At 40.2% G+C, this 26,172-nt stretch overlaps 1 protein-coding gene across 2 annotated transcripts in view; it reads left to right on the top strand.

The window, feature by feature from the left end:
• Positions 1-1,792: 1,792 nt before the first annotated feature.
• Positions 1,793-26,172, top strand: part of arap2 (ArfGAP with RhoGAP domain, ankyrin repeat and PH domain 2) — a 76,457-nt gene continuing 52,077 nt past the window's right edge. The window contains exons 1-9 of one of the 2 annotated variants that reach the window (XM_047815550.1): positions 1,793-2,188; positions 6,942-7,827; positions 8,539-8,609; positions 9,928-10,013; positions 10,519-10,583; positions 10,810-11,145; positions 12,723-12,792; positions 19,953-20,073; positions 24,899-25,077. In XM_047815550.1, coding sequence (XP_047671506.1) covers positions 7,022-7,827; positions 8,539-8,609; positions 9,928-10,013; positions 10,519-10,583; positions 10,810-11,145; positions 12,723-12,792; positions 19,953-20,073; positions 24,899-25,077 — 1,734 coding nt within the window. In that variant the 5' untranslated portion in view covers positions 1,793-2,188; positions 6,942-7,021. Of the gene's footprint in view, positions 2,189-6,941; positions 7,828-8,535; positions 8,610-9,927; positions 10,014-10,518; positions 10,584-10,809; positions 11,146-12,722; positions 12,793-19,952; positions 20,074-24,898; positions 25,078-26,172 lie in introns of both variants that reach the window. The other variant, XM_047815549.1, reaches the window with a different exon arrangement.

Below are 26,172 nucleotides of genomic sequence, written 5' to 3'. Positions count from 1 at the left end.
CATTCAACACAATCACCCCACAACAAAAAACATCGAGCACTACAACACTGAGCACAGGCGCACCACAAGGCTGTGTGCTCAGCCAACTGCTCTTCACGCTGCTGACACACGACTGCACTGCAAAGTTCAGCTCCAATTGCATTATCAAGTTTGGTAATGACACAACTGTGATCGGTCTCATCAGCAACAATGACGAAACACAGAGGAAGTGGCTCAGCTGGCTAAATGGTGCTCAGCTTGTCCCTGTTGAAAAGACAAAGGAGGTTGTGATGGACTTCAGAAAAAACTCCATTGAGAACCGTCCACTGACCATCAACAACACAATAGTTGAGAGGGTTGGCAGTACAAAATTCCTGGGGGTGCATATCACGGGGAATCTCACCTGGTCCACCAACACGCGGTCACACTCCAAGAAGGCACATCAGCGGCTGAACTTTCTCCTCCGCCTGAAGAAAGCATGTCTCCCTCCACCCATCCTCACCACCTTCTACAGAGGAACCATTGAGAGCGTGTTGATGAACTGCATCACTGTATGCCATGGGAACTGCAGTGCAGCTGACCGCAAGACCCTTCAGAGGATAGTGAATGCAGCTGCAAAGATCATCGGCACCCCTCTCCCCACGATCGAGGACATCTTCATGAAGCGATGCCTCAGCAGGGCCAACAGCATGGCGGGGGACCCCACCCATCCCTCCTACAACATTTTTCAGCTTCTACCATCAGTAAGAAGGTACAGGAGCATCATAGTCAGCTCTGCTAGACTGCGGAACAGTTTCTTCCCCCAAACTGCGAGAGCCCTGAACTCAAACCTCCACTGCCACCCCTGAAAATATACAGGCCTCCTGTGACGTGACCCACCTGACTGCCACCAGTCTCACTCACCTTAGCATTAGCACACTGGCACATCAAAAAATGTTTAAATGTTTACATGCTCATGTTGCACACCACAACTTGCACTAGTCCGCTACCAGATGCTGACTTTGAATGCCTCCTGTTGCATGTGTACAATATCAAGGAAGCATTGTAGAGTCTTCATACTTATATTTATAGCTTGAGTGTATTTTTTTTGTGTATTTAAATTGTATTGCTTTGTTTTGTGCTTTGTGTTGTTTTTTGATGTTTAATGTCTGTATGGATATTGCGCCGTTTGACCTGTCTCAATATGTAGCGAAATGACAAATGAAGAAACTTGAACTTGATTATTATTATTTTTAGAATTGACCATGAGACATACAGTACTATGCAACTCTACCCCTACAGCTTTGGCTAGGAAATACAAGGTACCAAAAAAAAAAAATTAATAAATAAAACAAATTAAATCAAAATTCTAACAGAACAAAAAGAAAAAAAATCAGATTTCAAAACTTGCTAAAAGTGTGGATTTGTATTTTCTGTAAATGGATGGCTGTGTAAACTGGAAAGTACTCTAAAACAACAGCAACAAGTGACATTTATACAGAGCTGTTAATGTTATTTGTGGTCGGCTCGGCTGCTGCAGTATGCCTACCCTGAGGGTTAAATCCTTAATAGCTAACACACACGCACGTACACTCTCTCACAAACACACACACAAAATCACACTCTAACACACACACACACACACACACACACACACACACACACACACACTCACTCACTCACTCACTCACTCACTTTCTCTCTCTCTCTCTCTCTCTCTCTCTCTCTCTCTCTCTCTCTCTCAAACACACACACAATCACACTTTAACACACACACACACACACACACACACACACACACACACACACACACACACACACACACACACACACACACACACACACACACACAAACAATTTGAAGGCCTGTGGAAAGAACACGAAATATACAGACTTTATACTCAAAAGGAAAAAGTGCATTATTTTTATGTGTATATATGTACATTTCCTTCTCTTCTCCTGCCCCGTGCTGTGTGTGGACATGAACGCGCTGAATTCTTCAGGCTTCAGGTAAAGTCGCGTTTATGGGCGGTTTATAAGGCGGAAAGAAGGCGGAACGGATGAACTGCTGTGGCTTAAACACCACAACACTACACTACACTGCACCACGCCGACATGGTTTTGGTTTCTAAACTGGAAAAGAAAGTGGAAAAAACCGGCAATAAATTAAACAAATCCGGACTCAGTCAAGGTGTAAACAGGATTTATTCCGAAACGGCTTCCTTTTCAGGTGAGTAAATGTAAACTACTGCTGAAATCTTTCCTATACAGAACTTGGCGAAGTTTTGGGTTACAGCTTCTTTATATCTTCTGTAAGCTCTTTCCCTTTAAACACAGCCACACCGCCTCAGTAAACACTTCACCTGTGCAGGTAGAGAGTTTAGCGCTTTAGCTCTTTAACACTGTTGCACGAGACGCTACATTGGCTCCTGATATCTGACATGACAACTCATTAGCTAGCATGAAGCGACATTTAACGCAGATCAATTATCATGAAAAGTTGGACTTTGCTCCAGGGGAAGCTATAACCAGGTGTGCACGAGTCACATAACTTCCTTATTCCTCTGCTTTCCTTTCCTGTGTTAGTACAGTGTTCTGCATATTCACAGTAATCCATACTTCAAGCCTGTAAGTAAAGTGTGAATGCATTTTTATTTTATTTCACTTTTTTCTTCAATGTACTCGTGCACAGCTAAAGTAAAAGACACTACATGACGCCTTTGTATATGTAACAGTGAGCATTTTTATGCTCGCGCATGTTTCCATAGCAACATACACTTCCTGATGTGACGTTCACTCTCTTTCAAGAGATTTCTGTAATACTCCAATGGACTGATGATACAGAGATGAAATTTGGTATGTTAGGTATGACTGTGTTAGGTGAATCATGTCTGTATGAGAAACAGTTGGTGAACCTGTTTTTAAAGTGCATAATGCACACAATAAGCCTGATGTGGTGTAGTCCACATAGTGAAGCTGTGCAATTGTTCTGAACCTGAAACCACTAAACAATGCAGTCCTGATGCATCGAAGCCGAACGACACGCTCATGTGTGAATGCTGATAAGTAATTGTGCTCTGCATCTTTACTTTTCATACAGCGCTGAGGCACAATGTTGTACCAGAAGGTTTCAAGCTTTAAAATGAACGTGTGAAACTTCAGGGCGTGTTAAAGCACGCTCAGAATGTGAACAGTGAGAAAAAAATCCACAGGCTATTTACACTACAGGAGGATCAGTGTTCTGTGCTAGTGAGCTTTTGCCTTCCATTCTTCTGAATAAAGTACTGAAAGGGTGCAGTGTGTACAACTGAATGAGTTTCATACTATCTCCATAGAGTCATTTCCAAAATAATGGAATATTTGCCGTCATAAAAACAACAAAAAAGTTTTTGTCTTAGTCTTGGCTTTCAATGACAGAAGCTCACAAATAGTATAAAATGTCTCAAAATGGAGAGTTTTTATTTGACTGGTGAGATTTATTTTTTCATAGTTTTCATAGAATTATTACCAGTTTCATATTTGATATTTGATTTGATTTGATTCGGTATTTTTAGGTTGTGTTTTTCTGGCTGATTCGAGTCGGGCAGGACTATATTTGGTAATGGTGTACCAGTGACGTACCAATCAGAAATAACCGTCTCTGTCAGCTACCACTGTATCCCGCCCACATAAACGACTTCTTTCAATTCAATTCAATTTTATTTGCATAGCATTTTTAACAATGGACATTGCCTCAGAGCAGCTTTCCGTAATAGAAGAAATAACAAGAATGAGATCTTTTTAAGACTTGTATTTAAATTGATCTATATTTATCCCTAATGAGCAAGCCTGAAGTGCTGAAACAAGGAAAAACTCCCCGAGATGTTGTGAGGAAGAAAACTTGAGAGGAATCAGACTCTAAAGGGAACCTGTCCTCATTTGGGTGACACCAGAGAGTAGATCATTCTAAACACCGGAGAGTATCTAGGTAGTCTTTATAACATTTTATATGCAGTGTTTTAGTGTAGTAATGTATGTGTTTTTTTTTGTTTTTTTTGTTTTGTTTTTTTAAACGGTGAAAGGAGTGAGAATTAGTGAAGTGCCTGCGATGTAATGGAAATAAAGTACGGTAAAATGTTACACTAACTGTATTTGTCATTACGTATACATGTGTATGTTAGAAAGCCAAGACAGTTTCTGTCAATTTTTTTTTATGTTTGTGTGATAAAATTGTAGGACATCATAAATCAAAATATTACGACCAAGTCGATTTGATCTTGCCGGCAGAACTCACGATCCTAAACGGTTAATAATCCGTGATGCTAAATGCAGTAACGTGAAAGGACATTAAACTAATTTTTATGTGCGTATTAAAACCGCATGTGTGCTGCTTCTGCACAGCATGTGGCTCTGCTCTGCTGATCATTGTAGCTTTGGAAACCAGCTTTAAAAAAGAAGGAGTAACACATCTTATTTTTGTCTACAATGTCTACAAAATCCAGTAGTACACAAACAATGAAAATAAACCAGTACAAGCTCAGCTCAGCTCATGTCTGTCAATCCTACACACGTTTATAGCATCTGCACTATTCAAGAGTTGTCGATAAGACGCAACTGCCAATCGTTATGTGATGTGACACACCCATGCAGTTCTGATCAGGCAAAAAATTTGGATATAAAAAAAGGGGTTTTCTTTTTTAAATGATTGGATTGCCAGGACTTTACTATTGTTATAAATGTGAAGTTTGAATCTTAAACTCAACCTTTTTTTAAACAGGCACTGTTTTGGTTTAATATTTAAAAATGGCATTTTTGACAGAAATAACGTTCAGGAATATCACCTAAATGCATCCTGTATGTTTTATGCCTGTTTAAATTCTTAGAAAAGCATTGTAACATTCAGGTCAGTGTGAAGCTTGAGTGTTGCATGTGGGTGGAAAGTGTTCATTAGGTGCCACACATTGAGCATGGTGTGTGTCGCCGCCCCCCCCCCCCCCCAACACACACAACTAACATCTATGCAAGCTCTGTGTGCAGACAGAGGTGTTATAAGGGGATTTATACACATGCGGTCACATCAATTCTCTTTTAAATCCTGTTGCTGGTTCATTGTAAATGCCAAAATCATTAACTTGCATATGTGTCTATTTTTAGGTTGCTTTTGCTGTGAAGTGTGAATGACACAAAAGCAATTTCCTTAGCATTGTTGCAAGATGCAACTGTTCTCCTTCACTATGCCTATGTGTCTTTGTAATTACACATCAGGGTATTACAACAGCTAACCCTCCCTGTCACTTAAGATCAGATTATATAATGCATCTCATTTTCTGAAGTGCTAAAGATGTAGGTTTAAATGTATGAAATTTTCCATAACCTAAAAAAAAAGAAGCAGAAGCAGTGGTGATTTAATCTATAGGGGCTTGTGAAACATATAAAACCCTTTAAAATGCTCTTGCAACTGCTTATTTGCTGAATTCTTCCTTGATATGGCATTGTCTATGCATCTAAAACTAGACAAACTAAAAAAATTTTTCAGTGTCACAAAAAGCATTGTTGGGAGCTGCAGACAACAGATTCGTTTCCGTCAAGCTGTGACTATAGAGTGGTTAACCACTGCATGTCGTACGTAGGCATGGCCTAGTTATTGACCAGTTCTCTTTTTGCCCTAATCAGCTCTTGTGGTTTTCTGTCTGAAGCCTTTATATATATATATATATATATATATATATATACACACACACACAAGTATACTAATATACATATTTGTGTGTGTGTAAGTATGTATGTGTGTGTGTGTGTGTGTGTGTGTGTGTGTGTATATATATAAAAAATACTTAGTGTGAATAATGCTTATAAAAGTAGTTAGTAGTTAGAAGTACTTAGTGGGAATGGAAGATGCTGAAGATATATATATATATCTCACACACACACACACACACACATTTATATATAGTGTGTGTGTATATATATCCTGAGCATCTTCCATTCCCACCATTTTGTTTATCAGTATTATTCAGCTGAATTGAATCAAAGCCCCATCTACAGTATGTGTATACAGACATTTCTGAAAACATTCTTTGCTTAACCTTTTTTTCCTTCAGTTTTTAACCACTCACAAAATAGCATTTTAGAAAAAAATAGCAGTTCAAAAAAATAAATAAACCCAAACCCGGAGACGATTATGCGAGCATTTGAAAGCATTCACATGAGCATGACATTGGTACTTGTTTGGTGATGATCGCTGTTGTGTAAGATGCCTCAAGAACAATGTTGAGAGGTAGAGTAAGGGAAATGTGGAAAGCACCATCATGACTGAAAGATCCTTCATTCATTTGCTCATCTTAAGTAACTTTGAAGCTTTATATTGACTACAGTCACAAATGGCCACGATGGGTTCTCAAAGAAAAACAAATTAAGCAAGTACTCATGTGTGGATTGATGAGGTGGAAGTACTGCTTAATAGTAAACTTGGATCTTATTAAAAAAATAGTCACTGGCAGCGTTGTTTTTACCACCATAGCGGTGGATTCAGTGGCAGAACAGTGAGAGTCATAGTCTGGCAATTTGGAGTAAAAAAAATGATTTGAGTTAAATAGGGAACATGTAGTCAAATAAGATATTATGCACCACAAACTAACAAACTGGTCTTGCTAAACACTGATAGTGTGTTTATCAGAACCATGATTGTCTTAGTGCATTAACAACATGTGAAATTCTCCAGTGGCATGTGCAGGATGGCAGTCTGACATTTAGCTTTTTCTAAAATAATTTTTTTCTATTTCTCTAAACAAAAACACTGAAAATTTCATAATGCTGTTTTCTTATCAGTAGAATGCCACATACTAACTAACTCTGCCTTTTAAAATATCGGTATATTATGTTTTCTGGGCCTCAATGGGTAAAAAGTTGGCACTTGTCAAACAAAATGAGAAACATGCTGTCGTTGTAACCTTCATTACAAATCCTTTTTTTCTGTTCAGTAACAAATTCTTTGCTTATTTTAGAGAGTGTTGCTCCTTTCTGAAGACAGCATTCTACTCATGGCACCAACTCTTCAGGTCAATTTGCTTATACCATCACTGCCATGACCAGTGAAGGCTTGGTTGACTCTACTTCCTCCTCCCCTCTGGACCCGAGTGACAAGATTTCTGTCTGGCTCTCCAGCCTTCACTTGCCTCAGTATGCCACCAGCTTTGCTCAGGCAGGCTACCACACCCTGGCAGACTGCAGGGCCCTTGATGAGGAAAAGCTCCTTCAAGTGGCTCACTTTCCCACCGGCCATCGGCGGAGGATCCTGCACAACCTCGAGATCCTCAAGGCAGGTGATAATCAACATATCCATGGTTCTGAGATGGATGGAGTGAAGAAAAAACCCGTTCCCTTTCCAAGAACTATCTTTCTTAAGGAAGGGAAGAGAGTAACCTCCTCTCAGAATCCACAGACAAACACTGGATACAACAGATTTCCTGGAAGCCAGACTCTTCCTACAGGGACTTGTAAAAAAAAATGGCTTCAGCATGATGCTGATTTTATCTCCACTGTCTCCCACACACTCCCACGAACCCACCACAATGCGCCACTTTCAGGTTCCAAAGCTCCCTCTATGGCCAGCAGCAACGAATCGCTGTCGCTTTCCTCACACTCTCTGCCCTCGGATTGGGAGAACTTCTTGAAGGACATAAGTGCTAGTAATCCTTCCATCGCACAGACAGTCTCGGGTGTAACAGATGAAGGTTGCTCAGTTGGATTCCAGGGAGTAATGGTGGACAATGATATATATGAGAGTAGCCAATTTACAGATTCATGTTTAAGGCCCACACGCTCCTACAAGCTACGACACAGGCCTGTACCAGAGATCCCAGAATGCACCGTCATCCCACTGCTCGACTGGTATGTTGTGGCTCAAAATACTGCTTCAAGCATTGATTTGAAACCATTTTACTGTATTTGTTGCATGTTTGTCTAAAATGTATAGGATGTGTAAAAATTCCATACTGACTAATTGTAGTAGTAAGCAGTTAAATTGATGCGTTAGGGTCATGTTTCCAATGTGAATAACTGACAGATTTGTAAGAATGGACAGGTGGTCGGGTCAGTATACGACCTTGATTACTGAAAACCTTCAGAAACCTTTCATGATTGGAATCCTTGGGTAGCATTGGTGCATCACAGCTTCAGTGTCTTGGGTGCGATCCTGTTTAGATGACTGTGTGAGGTTTCATAATCACTGTGTTCATGTAGGTTTCCTCTGGGTTTATTTTTACTGTCCAGGAACATGAATGTAGATGAATAGGTTAAACCAAATGCCCAATGGCTGTGTGAATGGCTGGATGCACCACGAGTCCAGCCACTATAAAAGAGGTAAAGAAGAATGAAAGAATCGTGGAATTATTGGAAGTTCTTTTCAGTTTGCTGTTGTATGTAGTATCTGAGTAGCTTAGCCTGATTGGGGAAAACCTTGAAAGACTTATTTCAGAATCAGTAATTAATAGATCCTCTTCACTGTATAAACCAATAAAAGACTTTGAAATTGGTTGCAGAAGCTTGTAAATATATGTATGTAAGGAAACCAATACTAATAAATCTACTGATCCATAGCAGTGCGTCTGTGAAAGCCGGCACAGAGCAGTACAGCAGCATCGACAATCCCAGCGGCAGCAGCAGTCAGAGAGGTACGCTCAACTTAATTTCTGCTTTATTTGCTTTTTATTTATGCACTGTTTTTTTTTTTTATTCATGATCATGGGCTCCGTCGTTTTTAATCCCACCAAATGCGGCAACGGTACAGGGTCCATCATGGGAGGAAGACAGGACCAGTGCTGTTGCCGTCTCGACGGAAGCTGCTTGTCATCTTCTCATATACGGCGAGGCCTAGTTTGCCAAACTCTCAAAACTGCGTGAAGTTTCAGACGGCTTTGAAAACTGTTGTTCTGTGGCTCTGCAGATGCGTGCATAAATGTACAAGGAGAGGTGCTTTCCGTTTCCTGTAGAGACCCTTCCCTTCCAACTGTTTGTGCATGACAGCTACCATAGAGGCTGGGGAATTGGGACCAGGGAATATTGAACTGAAGCCTTAAATAAGAGGGCTGGGATATTGCAGTTTTTGTATTTCTAATATACATCTCCAGCCCCCTGTTTTGTTTATTTATTTATTTATTTTATTTTTCTATGCTCTGGAGGATGAGAGAAAGTGAAAGAAAGAGAGCTGGCTAGTGTATGACACAGATGATGCATATGGATGATGATGTGGATCACTTCAAGTTTATGGAATTACAACAGCGACATTCTGGCATTTATCGAAAACTTAATTTACCTTTATTTAGTTATGCAGCAGCTCTTCATGGTTATTTAAGTACCTTTTAAAATATTGCTCTAATTACTTTATTAAGGCAAGTTGCATGATGAAGATAGATAGTGTTCTCTGTTAATGGGTATTGCATTGGTGCAGATGAGTGAGAGAGAGAGAGATTGTGTGCAGTCAGAAGGTCAACTGCAGATAATGATAAATGATGACACCGATCTGAAATGACTCCTGTGCTACTGGGCTAAGTGATCTGATACAGTGTCTCTCGTAGATAACATACTGCAGTGTAGATCAGACCCCCTCTGGTCTAGCCTTATCTAGTGGTGTGGTCCTGTCTATGAGCTCCGTGAGTGTGTGTGTGTGTGTCCTTCTGTAAGGAGCGCTCTGGACTTTCTGCTGCCCTTTACTGTCAACGACCAGATAGCACATTCATTTGTCACCTTGACAACCAGTCCACTAAGCTATAGCCTTGTTGTTCGGATGACTCTTTTAAAGGACAGTGTAGGCCCTTGCGTTGCTCTCTCTGTCTCTTCTCGTCTATTCTTTTCTCATCTCGTCTCGTCTGTTCCCATCTCGTCTTGTCTCTTCTCATCTTATCTCGTTATTTGTCTCTTCTCGTCTCTTGGGCATGAATTCGAGCAGAACATGCTAATGATGATGAGTTTAAATGCATTTCTGTATTTTAGCCCCTTTTCACGGGACACTAACATCTGAGGACATCAGTCCCTATGGTGAGATTTATTTCCATGACACCATTGCAGAAAACAAACTAGTAAGTAAAACCCTGAACAATCTGCTTCATAAAAACTGCTATTATAGGTTTTTATCACTTTAATATGACAGACTTAAGCAGACTTTAAATAGATTTTAGTGAAATACTGATTTTTACTTTTAAATGTAAGAATAATTTCATTCCGAAAAATATGCTGTTGTATTAAGTATAGTCATTTTCCCTATTAGACAGTTTGTAAAATGCTTCCACATTTTCAGGTGGTCAGTGATGTTATGTCTGCTTGTGATTTTTTTTTTTTAAACTACGCTACACATTATAATTGCTCTCATTTCCTTCTGATGAGTTTATGTCAGTTTCAGTAACATTTTTATCACTGCTCTATAATGGTACTGAAACCATTTGAGTTTTGTTTCGACACGTGTATATATAATATACACGTGTATATATGATATACACGTGTATATATTTATTTATTTATTCATTCATTCATTCATTCAGTTATTTATTTATTCTTTCTCTTATTTCTTTTCTTTTTTTTTTGTAGGTTGTGGATACAAAGGGAATGTTAAACCAAGACACCAATGAACAACTGCAACAGAAAAAATTGAGGTAGTGTTTTAACTTGCATGTTAACCATGTGGTAGTCACTTGCTTTTTTATTTTCACAATTACAGACACTGATAATTAAAGAAGAAACCGTTTGCTATATGCTGATTGTTAAAAAGAAATAAAACGAATAAATATGTATATGTATAAACAAGTATATGTCTCTGTCATGATATATATGCATGTGTACGAATACACAATCACACTTCCTTTTCTCTTGTGAATTCAGGAAGCAGCAGGCCAAGCAGCAAGAAAAGGTGCTAGAAAGCACAAGCAAGCGCTTCAGTGATGATTATGCTTTGCTTCAGCCATGCGGTTCTAATCAGGAGCCAGCCAGTGTGTGTTCTTCAAGCACAGCAAATTTGCAGTCACTGCCACCGACTGGAGCCACGTTACAGGTGGATTCAGCCGGTGTTTGTCGTGAGCCATCGGATGCTCTCTCTCGACTGGTGAAACACACTCTTCCTCATCCCAGTCAATCATCCATATCACCTTACGCCTGCTTCTACGGACAACCTAAACAGCCTTTGAAAATGGGCTGGCTGGACAAGCTCTCTCCTCAAGGGTGAGAAATGGTGCAGATGAATGAAAAAAAGTGGGGCAAATCTGAAATAAGTATACAGTGAACTATGCTGCATTATTCAGCACTGTTTTAATTCTCAGATAGTCAGAGGGTGTTGATTCTGTTCTGAATACCTCAATCAGGATTTATATTCATGCACAGTATTTCTATATTTCAACTTCACAACATTTAAATAAATAATGTCACATATAAATTGAGGTTTTCTGTGAGCAGTTTCTTTCTTTCTTTCTTTCTTTCTTTCTTTCTTTCTTTCTTTCTTTCTTTCTTTGGACCTTTTTCAGCAGTATTCAAAAGTCTGAGGTCAAGCTTATAAGCTGTAAGGTTTTTAGACAAGGGAAGTTCTACAGGACAAAGGGCTTTGCAACTTCTTGGTAACACAAGTTATGTTTTGTGTCTTATTGTTTTAGAGAGGAGTGAAAAGAGAGAAGCTGGTGAGAGGGCTGTTTATAAGTGATAAGAGGAACTAGTTTATTTTGTGAATGTTCCACAAAATTAGGTGCAAGAAAATGGACAAGAAGTTTAGTAAATTTAATAAAAAAAACAAACAAAAAAACAACAACACAGAAATAAATATAAAAAGCTATAAAATTTAGAATCACCTTGTACTTGTTAATGGGATTTCCCATTGTGTGGAATATTTGCTATTAGCCTTTAATGCATGCAGGTGAAAATGAAATCATTCGTTTGCTACATTCTGTCTTTAACAAGCCTTAAAACATTTTGTGTTATCGTTCACATCGTGTTAAGATTGAAAACTGTGGTCAGTAGTCAGTACTAGCCTTACATCGTAAATCTGTTTCATAATTAGCTTCCCCCAAACCACTGAGGTCTAAGGCGTCTGTTCTAGACAGAAAGTTGGTATTTCCAAATACCATTACAGCACAAAGACCTTCATCATGTGCTCACTTCTTATGTGGTGATGAGATTAGAAATCCTCGTCAAGAGGTCTCGTATGAACCCTCGTGAGTTCATATCACTTCTTTTATTTAGATTCAAGACATTCTCAAAGTTGAGACTTGGAACTACAGTATTCTACACTTTTGGTTCTGTTCTTATTTCCTAGAAAACTGACAATAAATGAAATTAAGCGAAAAGAAAAGTACACAATGGCTGCAATAGTGCCAAGACACTTCATAATGAAAGTGCTGGCTGCTAGTGGAAACTAATAATAAGCTGCTTATGGTTGTGACTCAGTTCAGTGCTCATCTACGGCTTCTTTCTGAGTTTTGTAGCGGGTTCTGTATTTTACCTTCTTTCGGCGGAAATGGTGTCTTCACAGCTATTTTAACGGATGTCCTATTTTTCTGCTCTGTGGTCATTTGAGATCTTAGTAAAGTGGTGTTAAACCGACTTTGGTTATTTAGGTAGTTGTCTGTGGTTTTTACAGCTACACAAGACTTTTAAAACAATCACACTGATGTTGTAAACTGATGGCAGACAATGTGCTTTCTCTTTGAATTATTTGAGTGTTTGGATTAGTTTATTTCATTATTTATTTCATTATTTCATTATTTATTTTTTCTATTGTTTTAATCAATTTCTCCATTTTTCACTTTCAGAAATCGGGTCTTTCAGAAAAGATGGGTCAAGTTTGATGGCGAGAATCTTACTTATTATAACAATGATAAGGTTAGTAAAAGGGGACACCTGCACATATTTATCTACACACAAACAAGTGATAGTGCTGCACTTGTTCCATTACTGCTTCAGCGTGGTTTCAGACCGGAAGACAGTAATAAGTTAATAAACCGCGGCACATTTTATTTTCATGCACATTTTCCCACGTACATTTTCCCTCAACCCCAATCTCATGATAATGTCGTTCTCACAAAATACTGCAACCCTCAACAACCCCACATCAGACCACTTCTCCATGCAGCTCACAAGTCAAATGTGGTTCTTTTACTATTGTGTGTGAGTGTGAGTGAGAGTGAGTGTGTGTGTGGGTGGGTCGGTATCAGTGTTGGGAAATAACACGTTACTTTTGACAGTGACTAATACTCTAACGTGTTACTTTTTAAATAAATTAACATTTGTCCGTTACTTTTTTTAAATGAATTAATTTTGGCTGAAGTGTAGCCTACAGCCTAACCTGTTTACAGCAGGGACGCATTGCCAACCGCTGTAAACACGAAGACGCCGCACTGTGGGCGTGTTTCCGTTTATTCAAGTATGTGTGGCAGTAATGGCGAGTCAAGGCGAGAGCAAGACGAGTTTCTCAAAGTGGAAATATCCTCATTATTTCTTTAAAAAAGTAACTACAAAGTTACTTTTATCAGTAATGCGTTAATGCAGTAATAACTGTGCGTAATCAACACAGTAATTGAGTTACTTTTTGAATGCAGTTAACCAGTTACTCTTTCTTAGTAACTAGCACAACACTGGTCGGTATGTATATAAATCGGATCATATATAGTGTGTAGTTACACACAGTCTTTTATTTATAAACAAAATGTAACTGTTTGCTTCTGATACAATAACATTTAGACATTTTAGCTACAAAGTGCTGTATTATTTAGAACAGTACAATATTTCTTTATTTAGTTGTAGGCTTTTCTTTACCCTATTTCAGGAATAGGTTTTATACACTGCTAGTCAACACCTTTATATTGAAAACTTCAAGAAATGGCTTCAAGTTCACTTCTCTGGAGTTTAGAAAGTCTGTAGAAAGTAAATGAGTTCAAGTCAATTAGGACATTTTAGAGAGTTTATTGAAAAAAGATACTGGCTGGGAGGATGGGATGATTACTGTGATAATCATTTCTATCTACAATATATATTTGATAGTAATACTCTCTAATATCCGCTGTAAGGTTTTTAGTTACGTCTCGTATTAGGAGCTGCTTCACATGCCATCAGTAAAAGACTCCTTTAGAGTCCTTGTTCGGATCTGAGAGGGGATATATTATGCTAGGTTTCCTCTTTTCATTTTTTTAACAGTAGGAATCTGTGTGTTATTGAGAAATTGGTGTGTATGTGCAGAAATATGTTAGAGTTACAGTTGTATAATGACTGGCATCAAGTCAACAGAAAAGACAATTAAGCCATTCGTCTCAATTATTTGTATGCCAGTTAATGGTCATCTAAAAGTTCATAATTGACAGGCCTTCTGTTTGCGGTAAGAGAAGCCGGCCACCATTTATGCGCCAGTTAACGGTTCACTACCTCTGATTGTTAGCTGGCTTGTCAAGCTGATATATTATCACTACATTTTTGTGATGGTTATATAGTTAGAAACACCTCTGAATAAGTAAAAGGTCTGATGCCAATTCTGTTTTCTTTGGGGGAAGTGCTGGTGAGCTTGTCAAGCTCAAAACGTTGCTCCTTTTTCTCCTCGACTGCTGTTTGTCAAAGCCGTTTGGCAAGCCTGACTTGAATTTAACAATACTGTATGAGAGATAAATATATAAATGAACATCACAAGGGTGAAAGTAAATGTGGAAATGGAGAATAATGTCATTAAAATGTGGTTGCATCAAGGTCAGCGTCACCGCAGGGCCGAGGATGTTCAACCACCCAAATCATATCTGCTTAGTGGTGGTGGTGGTGGTGTAGTGCTCCCCCTGCAGTGATGGATGAGGTAGAGGAGGATGACAAATTGGCCACGGACTACAGTAATTAAATGGTAAATTCTGTACGCCAAGGAGTCTAGATACAAGGAAGAAATACTAAAAAAAATAAAATAAAAATTCCTGCCAATCCACGAGAGCCTTCCTTTTTTTTATTTATTATTATTTTTTTAGGCGTTTCAAGAGTGTGTGTGTGTGCCCTGCGATGGGTTGGCACTCCGTCCAGGGTGTATCCTGCCTTGATGCCCGATGACGCCTGGGATAGGTACAGGCTCCCCGTGACCCGAGGTAGTTCAGATAAGCGGTAGAAAATGAGTGAGTGAGAGAGTGTTTCAAATGACTCCATAGTGAGTCGTTTTTATGATGACTTGCCATCTTCTCGCATGTAAAATGTCAAACGTATCCACCAGCTCTCCATCTTTTAAACATTGGGCTTATCGTGAGCACATAGCAGCGCCACTATTCGAGTGCGGTCGAAAGCGGTAGACGAAGGTGACATTGTTGAGTATAAAGGCATGCCACCCTTTTTTCAGGAAGCGAAAAAGAGATAGAGGGGGTTTGTGGGGAAAGGTGACATTGCTCCATGCTAGGCTGAGCACCTGTCTGCATTGAGCTGTTACGCTGCTTTAGCCCTATTTAGCTCCTATAAATGAGGGTCAGCAGCAGAACTGCTTCCTGCTTCCATCAGCATCTTTTTTTTTTGTATTTTCTTTCTCCCCTCTCTTCTCACTTTGCTCTTTCTATCTCTACGGTGCTTTGGTTTTCCTCTCCCTCTCTACCTGCACGTCTTAAGGAAGAAGCAGGCTTAGTATTGTGCTTATCACTGGAGAAAAGAGAGAAGAGGAAGCAAAAAGGGCAAAAAACGTTGCAGCTCAGCGACATTATATCTTCACAAAGTTTCTTCCTCTTGTCCTCTTGGGAAGTTAACACACACACACACACCCGAACCCCCTAGCGTGCGCGCACACACACACACACACACACACACACACACACACACGCACACACCCCTGCCCCAGGTCACAGGCATGCTCATTAGAGATCTATATCTACATCATAATTTCTGTAAAGCTACTTAGTGACCACATGCATTGTAAAAAGTAGTACACAAGTGAAACAGAACTGAATTTAGATTCACTTAGCTCTCTTAGCTATTTTGCTATTTTTATGTCCCGTTTCATTATATTTTGTGCAATGAGCTCAATGTGGGTGTGTCTGTTAATAACTGGGGTTATTTATGTATAACTGGTTTGCTGCTCTCTCTTTGAATCTGTTTGCATAATGGAATTATAGGCAGTCATGCAAGGCTCTTTTCTCTCCTGACACTTTTTCTTCTGCGTCAATCATATTAACTTCATGTGACGTACGCTTGTTAATCACTCGTTAATTACAGTGTTGTATTGTCCCTCGTTTCCCCCCTACCCCCTGCCCTTTGATATATTAGGACATTGACATGCTCTTGCTCATAGTTCTTGCTCGTGGTTGTATGTCTAAGAGGAAGTTGTTTTTTTTTCTTTTCTTTTCCCCGGTCATAACATTCTTTAGCACTTTCTGTGCTTCTCGTTTATTCACACCTTAAAAGCAAAGTTATCTAATATAGCAGCTATAAACCGATCTTTAAAATGTGATTTAACTCCTCTTTGTTGGTTGATGTTTGGGCAGATTATGTTTTCCACCAATCTTTTTGCGCTCTTCCATTTCCAAATGATTATCAGGTGACATCTAACAGCTGGAGAGGGTGAAGGATAACGTGTGTTTGCTCTGTCACATGAAGCCAACAGCATCTTTTTACACTCGTGCTGCGTCACAGGGAGACATAAGACACTTTGGAAGCGCAATCTGCCCTTTTCTACAAACATGAGCTCACAAACTCTGTGCTTGATGGGGACCAGTAAGTATGTCCTTGTTTCTGCCTAGAGAGTACAGCCAGCTTAGCTTTCTTAGACTCCTGGCTGTGACAATGGTTTCATTGGGATTCAAACTTGTGATTTTCTTTTGCGCCACTCAGGACCCCTTTACGTTCAACCGTCTTTGTTTCTAACAACAAAATCATGCTTTTTCACATCTAAGAAGAAGAAACCAATTGAGGCCAATTCGAATTAAATCGGCTTGAACGTGGTGTTGAATCGTTTTAATAATCCATTAATAGCTGCATGTCTGATTGCTTTTGCGGGTGGAATCTGCATTAGTAACACGAGAAGACGCGTGAAGACTGGATAATGCGTGCGAACGTCGGGCAAATACAAAACGCGGCCGATCTTTATTGTGTAATTTGTTCCTCTGGCTGTCTGTCAGAAAATCTCACAAGGGTGAAGTTTTGCTGCTACTTTAATGATTCACAAAACAGTGCAAACGGTGTGATTTAAGAACCTGAACATACTGCTGCTAGACTCATGAGCCTCTCGTTGTTATGGTAACGTTAACACGAAACCTTACTCCCCGCATGTGTAAAAATTATATGTAAAAGATTGTACATTACACGTTACATGCATATACAGAGTGTCCAGTTTAGGATTCATGATCTTATTTTGATGAATTGATGTATTATATTTGATGGAGGCAGACACGTAAATGTTGCTGACATGTTACATTTTTTTTTTTTGAAAAAGGCGAGGCTACTCCTCCTTATTGTAGCCTCACGATCACACCATTGTTCTCACTTCTCTGTTGAAGAAGCTGATGAAACCAAGAAGACATAGACAGCTGCCTCTCACCCCAACATAACCTGGTGATGTCATCAAACACCACGGACTCCAGTAGGCGTGGGAGAAGGGACCTACACACACTCACACTCACGCCAGCTCTGTTTATGGCCCCAAGAGCCTAAGTAGCCTGTTCCCTCTGGAGTTTCCCGCCAGTTACATCAACCTTATCTCACAGTTCCTATGAGAGTTTGACAGCATGATTTTGTGGTGTGTGTGTGCGTGGGTGTGTGTGTGTGTGTATAAATCAGGGTTTTAGAATGTCACCTGTCTTCAGATTAAGGTTGAAAAGGCTTGAAGATAGGATTAGCTCTCTGTCTGGGACCGAATTAAGGCAAAGCTTTCTTCTTAAAGTTGCCTCCAGTACCATGTGAAAGTGCTCTGCTGTGGTTTTTCTGCAGTGTCCTCGCTGTGCCTTTTAGCATATCTGCATTAGAGGTTAGTCATCTTGCCTCTGTTCACCGCAGTGTCTATGCAGGGCCAATGACTCTTCCACCAGGCTTGCTCCTGGCAACATTTACAAATGAATGCTCGAAATAAAGGAACAACTCAGAACTCTGAGCGCGATCCAAAGGAACCACAATCTGCATTTTTCTGGTCTGTTTTTGCCTGCAGTATCTCAGCACGGCCAAGTGGTGTCTCTGTGGCTCCACAGTGGAATAGAAGCAACTGCATTTTGCACAATGAGCAAGGTTAAAGGCAAAAGTGCTCTCCGTGTAGAACCTGTACAATTAGGCTGGTGCCAGGACTCACTCCTGCTCCCAAATCTTAGCCATTATAAAATAAATGGTGAATTTGGTCTTGGATCTATGACAAACAATGCTGTCCACAGACACACATTACTGCATTCATGTAGGATCTCTCAGCACATATGCATGGAACGTCTTTATTAAGCAGGTCTCAGAGCCGTGTGCTTTAATGTCTTCCTGTCATGCGTCCAAATTAATCACCGCAAAACCGCTTACACGCAGGATAGCAAACACACATGTACACATTGTGTGCACAGTTTATATGCAGTCCTGAATGCAGACTCCTTTGACACAGTCTTTGTCATTATCCCTCGTCATATATCAAGTGTCGGAGCTCATTCTTATTAAATAAAGGCACATCCACAATTCTTACACGCTCGCATGTTGGTGTTCTGTATCGTTTGTCATCCTACACATACTGCATCTAAAACTCATAATGGCTGTTTCTTGTGTTTGCACATTCGCTCAGCGTTTCAGCCCTGTCCCCGTGACCACCAAAATAACAATTAAAATGTGTAATTAACGTTAACCCAGATAGCTAATTATCGGCACTTAGCTTCCGAAAAGATGTGCTCGTTTTCTCTTTTCACTCATCCCTCGCTCCTCTGTTCTTCCCCTCCGTCCAAATTTAGATGGAGAGAGACTCATTAGAATGCTGCTAAGTTCGTGGCCCTAGCACCGTAGCAACGGGAGAAGTGCTAAATTGAAGAGAGAGTGAAATCCCACGGAAAGGAGATGGCCGCCCCGCGCCATAATTAGGGTTAGCTGTAGCCGCACTGTTAACATCATGCCTTAATTTGTGGAGATGGCCTTCCACATGACCCTCTTCCCCAACCCCCCCCCCCCAACCCCCTACCCTTTTTTTTCCTTTCTACATTTTGCATGCATTTTAAGGCATGTTTGCTACATTCTCTGTCCCTTAGTTATTTTCTTGCAATATGTTTAACCCCCCCCCCCCACACACACACACACACCCCTGCTTTCTCATGTTCACATTTTGCACCTCCCACCGCGCCTCCATTTATTTTGTGCTCACTAAGGAGGGAGTCCCTTACTCAATCATCTCTGCTATTTCTGGATTGAAAAAGTCCAGAAATAGTGCAAGGTCATCATTATAATTAAGAGGCAGATGGAATGTACAAATCAGTCTCTCTCCAGCAAGATTAAAAATTCAGTAGCCCATAGTTCATATGTAGAGGAGACTGAAACTGCCTGCTGATTGCGCTCCTGGAGATGGAGGTTTCCATGGTAGAGTTGGAAAAAGCAACTTTCAGACAGATCTGAGGCTCGGGTTTAGGGCACAGGGGCGACTTTTTAGTGGTCTCTCTTACTCGAGTTAGTTTAAAGCATACAGAGCGAGAGCAAATACCCATTTTCCTAAGCAAGTCATGTTTCTTCCTGAAATCCCTGTGAATCTCCAAGCTGGAAATATGTGAGATGTTTGTTTGCTGGAGAAGGATTCAAGTATTAGTATTTGGGCCAGCTAGATACCTGTGTGTGTTTATGTATGTATTTTTCCCACATAGAGCTTGAACACAAACAGGATGTTGATCTAAAGTGTAAGGGTGTGTGTGTGTGTGTGTGTGTGTCTCCTGTTCCATCACTCTTTTAGCAATGTAGGAGAGTTGGGTTTTACTCTGCTGTGAAGATGCCAGCGGTGTGTGTGTGTGGGAGGAGTATGAATGTGATTGTCTTTTTAAGTAGTGAGACTGAATCTCTCTCTCTCTCTCTCTCTCTCTCTCTCTCTTTCTCTGTCTCTCTCTCTGCAGGAGATGTACTCTAAAGGACTGCTCTCTCTCCAAGCTGTTAAGCAGGTGCGCTCTCTGGGAGACAATAAGTTTGAGGTGGTCACCTCATTGAGAACCTTTGTTTTTCGAGTAGAAAAAGAAGGTGAGATTTTCTATTTATCCCGTAGCTCATCCTCATTCCCAGCCTCTCTTTCATTCCCACTGTGTCTTCACTCCTGTATTTTCGCCCACAATGTTCCACGGGAGGCACAAGTTAGTTAAACTTCAGGCGTTTCTCATTCATTGGTGATTCTCTAGTAGAGTACCAAAATGAACCTGAATTTGTTTTAGAAATTGTCTGGGTGCAGAGATGATTTTCTCAAATGTCTCAGATTGCCACTGTGATCTATTTCTTAATCAAATCCACACAGATTGATATTTCTTATAAAATCTCATCCTGGAAAGCCTTTATACTCTGACAAGTTTAAAAACTACTTTTTTTTTGCACACACACACACACACACACACTAAATAAATAAATATATATTGTTACGTCCAATATATATAAATATAAACTTATCCTGTGTCTGCTGCTGCTGTAGCATATGAGTCATTACCCTAAGCGATAAATTTAACATTTCTTTCTGTACTTCACTTTTCCTGTTCATAGAGATGTTCATTTGAGACTATATTGTAATTAAGTCTAAGGGCAGAACTGAAACAGTCAAGAATTAAGATGCAGATGGCAGAACAGATTATGTATCTTTGGGCAACTTTCTCCCAAGTTAATGCAGGCCATGTAGAATTTTCCAATGCTAGAGCAAGACAGGCAGAAGTCATTTCTGCTACTAAGAGATTCCCTGAGGTTTTATAGTGTCCACAAATTTTGGTAACACACATTCTACTCTTATTAGAGGTTTTAATATATATATAAATATATTATACATACATTACACTCCATGACCTCCTGAAAATCTTCCACCAAACTATGTTTACTGGAAATTCTACTTAAGCTTCTATTAGGAGTAAGTTTTGTGTAAACTAATTTTGTTCTGTAATAATGCTCTGTTCTCTGTACAGGAGCATCTGTTGAAATGCTTGTCAGAAGCAATCGCGCAATCAGTTCAGCTATGCTAGACGAGAATGCAATCTCCTCTACTCCACACCACGTCGCTTCCCTCCTGTTTGCTGCGCCATCACTTTCTCTCCTCCTTTCTCTCCTCGCCGCTCTTTCTGTCTCTCTCCACCAGACATTCTCAAACAGAATGGTGTGTGCGCTCTTCTCACTGCTCATCTCCTTCGATTAGCCGGGGCCTTGTCTGGTTTAATGAGAGCTTTACTCTCCCCGTCTCCACTGTTTGGAGTCGGCCAGCCAACAGAGTGTAGACACGCTTTCACGCTGAGCCGTAACACGGTGCTGACGCAATGACGACAAAGATGATGAAGGATGATTATGGCATGATTTTAAATATGTGCATTAAATGTCCTGCCCGAGTGCATTATAGTCAGTCAGGGTTGGAGGGGTTTGCCGGGAGCTTTATTTATATCATTTCCGTGATGTCTTGCAGGGAAAGTCAGCGTCGTCTGCGAACGTGCCAATTTATAAAGCAAATAAAAGCCCCATCTCTCTGTCAGGACTTGTCAGCAGGCACGACATGTAGCTCCAGACTGCAGATTAGAAAGCCACTGCTGAGGCTCTGGGTGTTAAATCTTTTTTTTTTTTTTTTTTTTTTTTAGGTCTTGTTTAAAATGTATCTTTGTCTCCCTGATATTGCAACGTATGGATCTTTCGGACGCCCCCCGTAAGTCTAGATGAGGGGTTAGCGAAGCTTTTTCATTAGCGTCAGGACTGTGTTCAGGACAGAGAGACAGCCTGGTCAGCTCATGCATCTTTAAAGAGCTTTATACCAGACTGAGAGAGTCATCAATCTTAAGACAAACACAAGAGATGGAGGAAAAGAGCAAGGGAGTGGGTGTAAGGGTTGGAGGTGGACAGAGAAAAAGGAAAAGGCCATGGCTGAGCAGCGAGAGAGAGAGAGAGCGAGAGCGAGAGAGCACATGGTGAATAATTTAGATGCACAGGAATATGTATGGGTGTTTGGGATCGTCCACAGCTGTGCAGTGTTTTTGCCAGGCTGCAGGTGTGGAGGTCTCCCCAGGTGAACATCAGCGACAACGAAGCAAAGTTTATAGCATTGTTTTGGTATTGTGACTGTAAAACAGTTGTGTGGCGGGAGCGAGAAATAAATAAGCACATTTTTTAAAAATACAGCACCCAAACGTTCCAACAAATACACACACGCACATCTGCCACGAGTATCACGTCTGTCCACGGGCATAAAACCATGCTGTATATTCCCATTGTTTGCTCAACTCACATTGTGTGTTCCATTTCAAGTGAAGCTGCATAGCATGGTATAAAACTCGTATTACGCAACGGCTTTTATAGCAGATTAAAAACACATTAGGGAAGGCATAATACGATACGGTTAAAGACCAACCTGCATTATTTTGGCCTGAATTATTGATGCTTGTTAAATAATGCAAAAGCCTTGATTTGTTGGAACACCCACAGAACACTCGCTTGGAACATCGGCGATTAGTCAGGATTCTCACGCACAGTAGCGAAATATCTTTCTTGCATTTATTTATTTATTTTTAAAGCACTCATTTGCATGTTGTGGCATTTGGCATTTTCAGAGTAGCTATAGCAATTATTACACAATATATCTTTCAGCCCAAATACCAGCGGTCAGTCGATCAGTGTGTGTTGCTGTGTTTACGGTAGCAACGACATGCATGAAAATATTAGATTGCGAATAGATTGCTACACATTGCACTTGAACTTTGTACACTTTCTACTATACTAAAACAAGCCGATATGACAAGGTTAAAGGCATGCTTTTATTGCATTTCATTTTTGGATCACACACACAAAGGCTCTAAAATGTACCATGGCTTGTGCCTGGAGTAATTCCTTCAAATGTACGCTTCTTTTAATTTTGTTACGTATTTTTCACCTGGGAAAAACTCATTTAAAGTACAACCGTGGATATAAAAATGATTAGGTAGTTTAAAAAGAGATAGTGTTTAAAGACGTTCCTTTTTACAGGTGAAGGGTGCGGAATGTACAAAAGATGTCCTTTTGAAGGCCACACTGCTGTGATTAGCAAAGGAATAGTTTCTGCCATTTTATTTTTGTGTGTGTGTGCGTGTCTGTGTGTGCCAATTTTACTAAACACCTAAAGCTACAACTTGCATACCTACAGAAAATGCTAAAAAGTTCTGGTTTGTTACAGGGATTATGATATTGAAAGCTTTGGTGATATCAGTGAGGTTACTACGTACGGAATAAACCATCATATAGTGGTTTTATTCCTTTAAAAAAATGTTGCAAAGGACAAATAACCTGGGAAAATGTAGAATGTGTGTTAAGAAAAAAATCTATCAAAATTCAGCCACTAGTTGGTAGAGTACATGGTGTAAGTGCATAGTATATCGTATGTCATTTGGGACACAGCTATACTGCTATGGAAACTGGAGTCTCCTTTTATAAATAATAGACATGTCCTTGCAGAAAACTTCTGAGTATCTATGATTATTAGATTTCTTTGTTCTTCACCAGGTGCCGGTGAACAAGTCATTACTGTACAAGAGATAGCATCGTAGAAAAAAAGTGTATAGATATGAGCCCATGGCTTGACTCGGACTGTCGCCAGAGCTGCTGCTGTAACACCTTCTGACCCCCCTGATTGGTGAATTCAGCCGTACAGCAAATGATGTGTATTCACAATTGCCGCGATATCCCAAAAGGATCAGATCAGTTTGAGCTATGATTGTTATTCCTGCCTGCTCATGCAGAAGGTTAAGGTCTAAACCCTATCCATTCACATGGCAATAAGCTGTGACATGCCAAAATCTCACTGTGCAGTGGTGGAGAGGGCGGAGGCTCCTGGCTTTGTGGCAGCATCAGCACTGAACATTAGCTTTTTGGCATGGCGTTGGCACGGCGTTAGCCCGCAGAGCCTCCTTGGGCTAGGCATTCTTGTGCTTTGTGTTTTAGCCGGTTGGCACTGATTAAAAATCGGTTTGCTTTGAATCCTCTCCAGGGCACAAGCCTGGCACACATTATGCATCTGATCACATTCAGCCCTGTTGTGTATTTTTTCTTTCTTTCTTTCTTTCTTTCTTTTTTTTTTTTGGACAATTTGATGTATTATTTTGTTAAAAACTTGTCATAACAAGAAGCAAATGTTGTTGTTGTTATTATTATTTGGTTTGATTCAGACTGTGCACAAGACTAGAATATCCAAAGAAAGTAAAATATTCTCATGAAACAAGTTTACGATGTGTTAATATAATCTAACCTGTTCCCTCTCTCCTGCTCACGCTCTCTCTGTCACTGTCTCTCTCACTCTCTTGTTCTTGTTCTCTGAAACCAGGTGTTGCAGACCTGCATAGACTGGGGCATCCAGCTGTTAATATTTCTCAGCTAGTGTGTGGGAGCCCCTGTGGTCCCATTTAAACCAATTTCTAGGGACATCTTGTGTTTTCTGCATCCAATCAACTTGTGTACACACACGCTCTCACTCTCTCTCTCTCTCTCACTCACTTACACACACACACACACACACGCGCGCGCGCGCATAACCCAATGATACACAGGGGCTTTTTGCGGGTAGGCTTCATTTGCAAATTTTGAAACTTTGCAAAACTATAACACGCAATATCAGGCCTCTTCCCTTCTATTTAATTCCCTGCTGTCACCATGTCTCACTATTCATACATGGGGAAAAGTGTATTTAAAGAAAGCATATAATATATTTACACATGTATGCACTTGCATACTGTTCACCTGGGAGAATGAGACCCAATATATCTCTGCTCTCTCCATCTCTATCTTTCTCTTTCTCTCTGATGCGTGCTTATATAGAGAGAGACACACACACATTCGTAACAGCTTTCCCTCCTGTGTGTCACACCCTCAGGAGAGCGTCAGGAATGGCTGGCGGTGCTGCAGGCTGCTCTGAAGTCTGGCTCATCCGTTTCCCACATGCCCTGTAAGCTCAGATCCAGCAAGAGCGGCTACGTGGAGCTGCGCGGCCACAAAGGCAAAATCTACCTCAGCCTCACGGGAACCAAAATCCGACTCTGCAAAACAGACCAGGTAGCTTTTTAGTTCAGTCGCGCATTTGCTATCACATTCCTGTATTGAAGACAAAGCCTGTTTTTTTTATGTGTGTAAATGTACTTGTGCATCCACTGTGTATAAGGCAAACCAGCCTTAAGGACAAACATTGTATGCTGTAGCTTGTGTATGTATACACACACACACACACACATACATTTTTGTCCTACTATTCTTATGAGGACCTTCCAGAAGGGAACGTTATCTCCATTTCTTTACCTTTAAAAAAAAAAAGAAATAAAAGTTGAATTCTAAAAATGAATTTATTTATTTATTTGTTTTTGTTTGTTTGTTTATTTGTTTATTTATTTTATTTTATTTTATCCAAATGGGCACTAGCCATATGTCTCCTAAAGGATGAACCTATCAGATATTTTTTTGCCCTTTTGGGGACAGTTGAGCCGCACTATTATATAAAACAATGTTTATTATATAAAACAATTCACACACTCGTGCGCGCACACACACACACACACACACTCTCTCTACTCTTGCTTGTGCTGACTGTCCATAAAGGAAAATCTCTCTATTTGAAAAGCTAAAGTGGGTCCCCACTAAGTTCTAAAAATGTGGCCACATACACACACACTGTATTTTCAGGCACAACCAAATGATTTCTTTTTCCAAATAAACAAAGACTAGGAGGATGATTCTATATAACCAACACACACTCTCTCATTCTCACATTCACACATGCTCTATGTATTATCTTTTCCTTTCATTACTTTCCACATTAGCGTGAAGAGAGGTCCTTTGTCTTAATTATGCAAGGAAATTTCTCTTCGTCAGCTAATTGATAGGGAGAAGGCGAGGGCGAGCAATAAGAGGCAGAATAAATGGAAATTGATTGCATTGTTTTCGTTTTAAAACTCCTCCACAGCCAGCACAACGCTCGAATAGAAGGAGAGCGGGACACAGGAGCAGGGAGGTAGATGGAGGGAGACAATGATAGAGGGAATGTTGAGAAAGGTGAAGACAGCGAGGGGGAATTGAAGGATGGAGAGAAGGTGAAAGAGCACGACGATGGAGAACAAGGGAGGGAGCCAGAGAAAGAGTGAAGTGGGCGACTCTGTT

The sequence above is a fragment of the Tachysurus fulvidraco genome, chromosome 1 (genome assembly GCF_022655615.1).
Source record: "Tachysurus fulvidraco isolate hzauxx_2018 chromosome 1, HZAU_PFXX_2.0, whole genome shotgun sequence".
NCBI lineage: Eukaryota > Metazoa > Chordata > Actinopteri > Siluriformes > Bagridae > Tachysurus > Tachysurus fulvidraco.
Note: the sequence above shows the minus strand (reverse complement) of the source record. Positions and strands in the feature narration are given on the sequence as shown.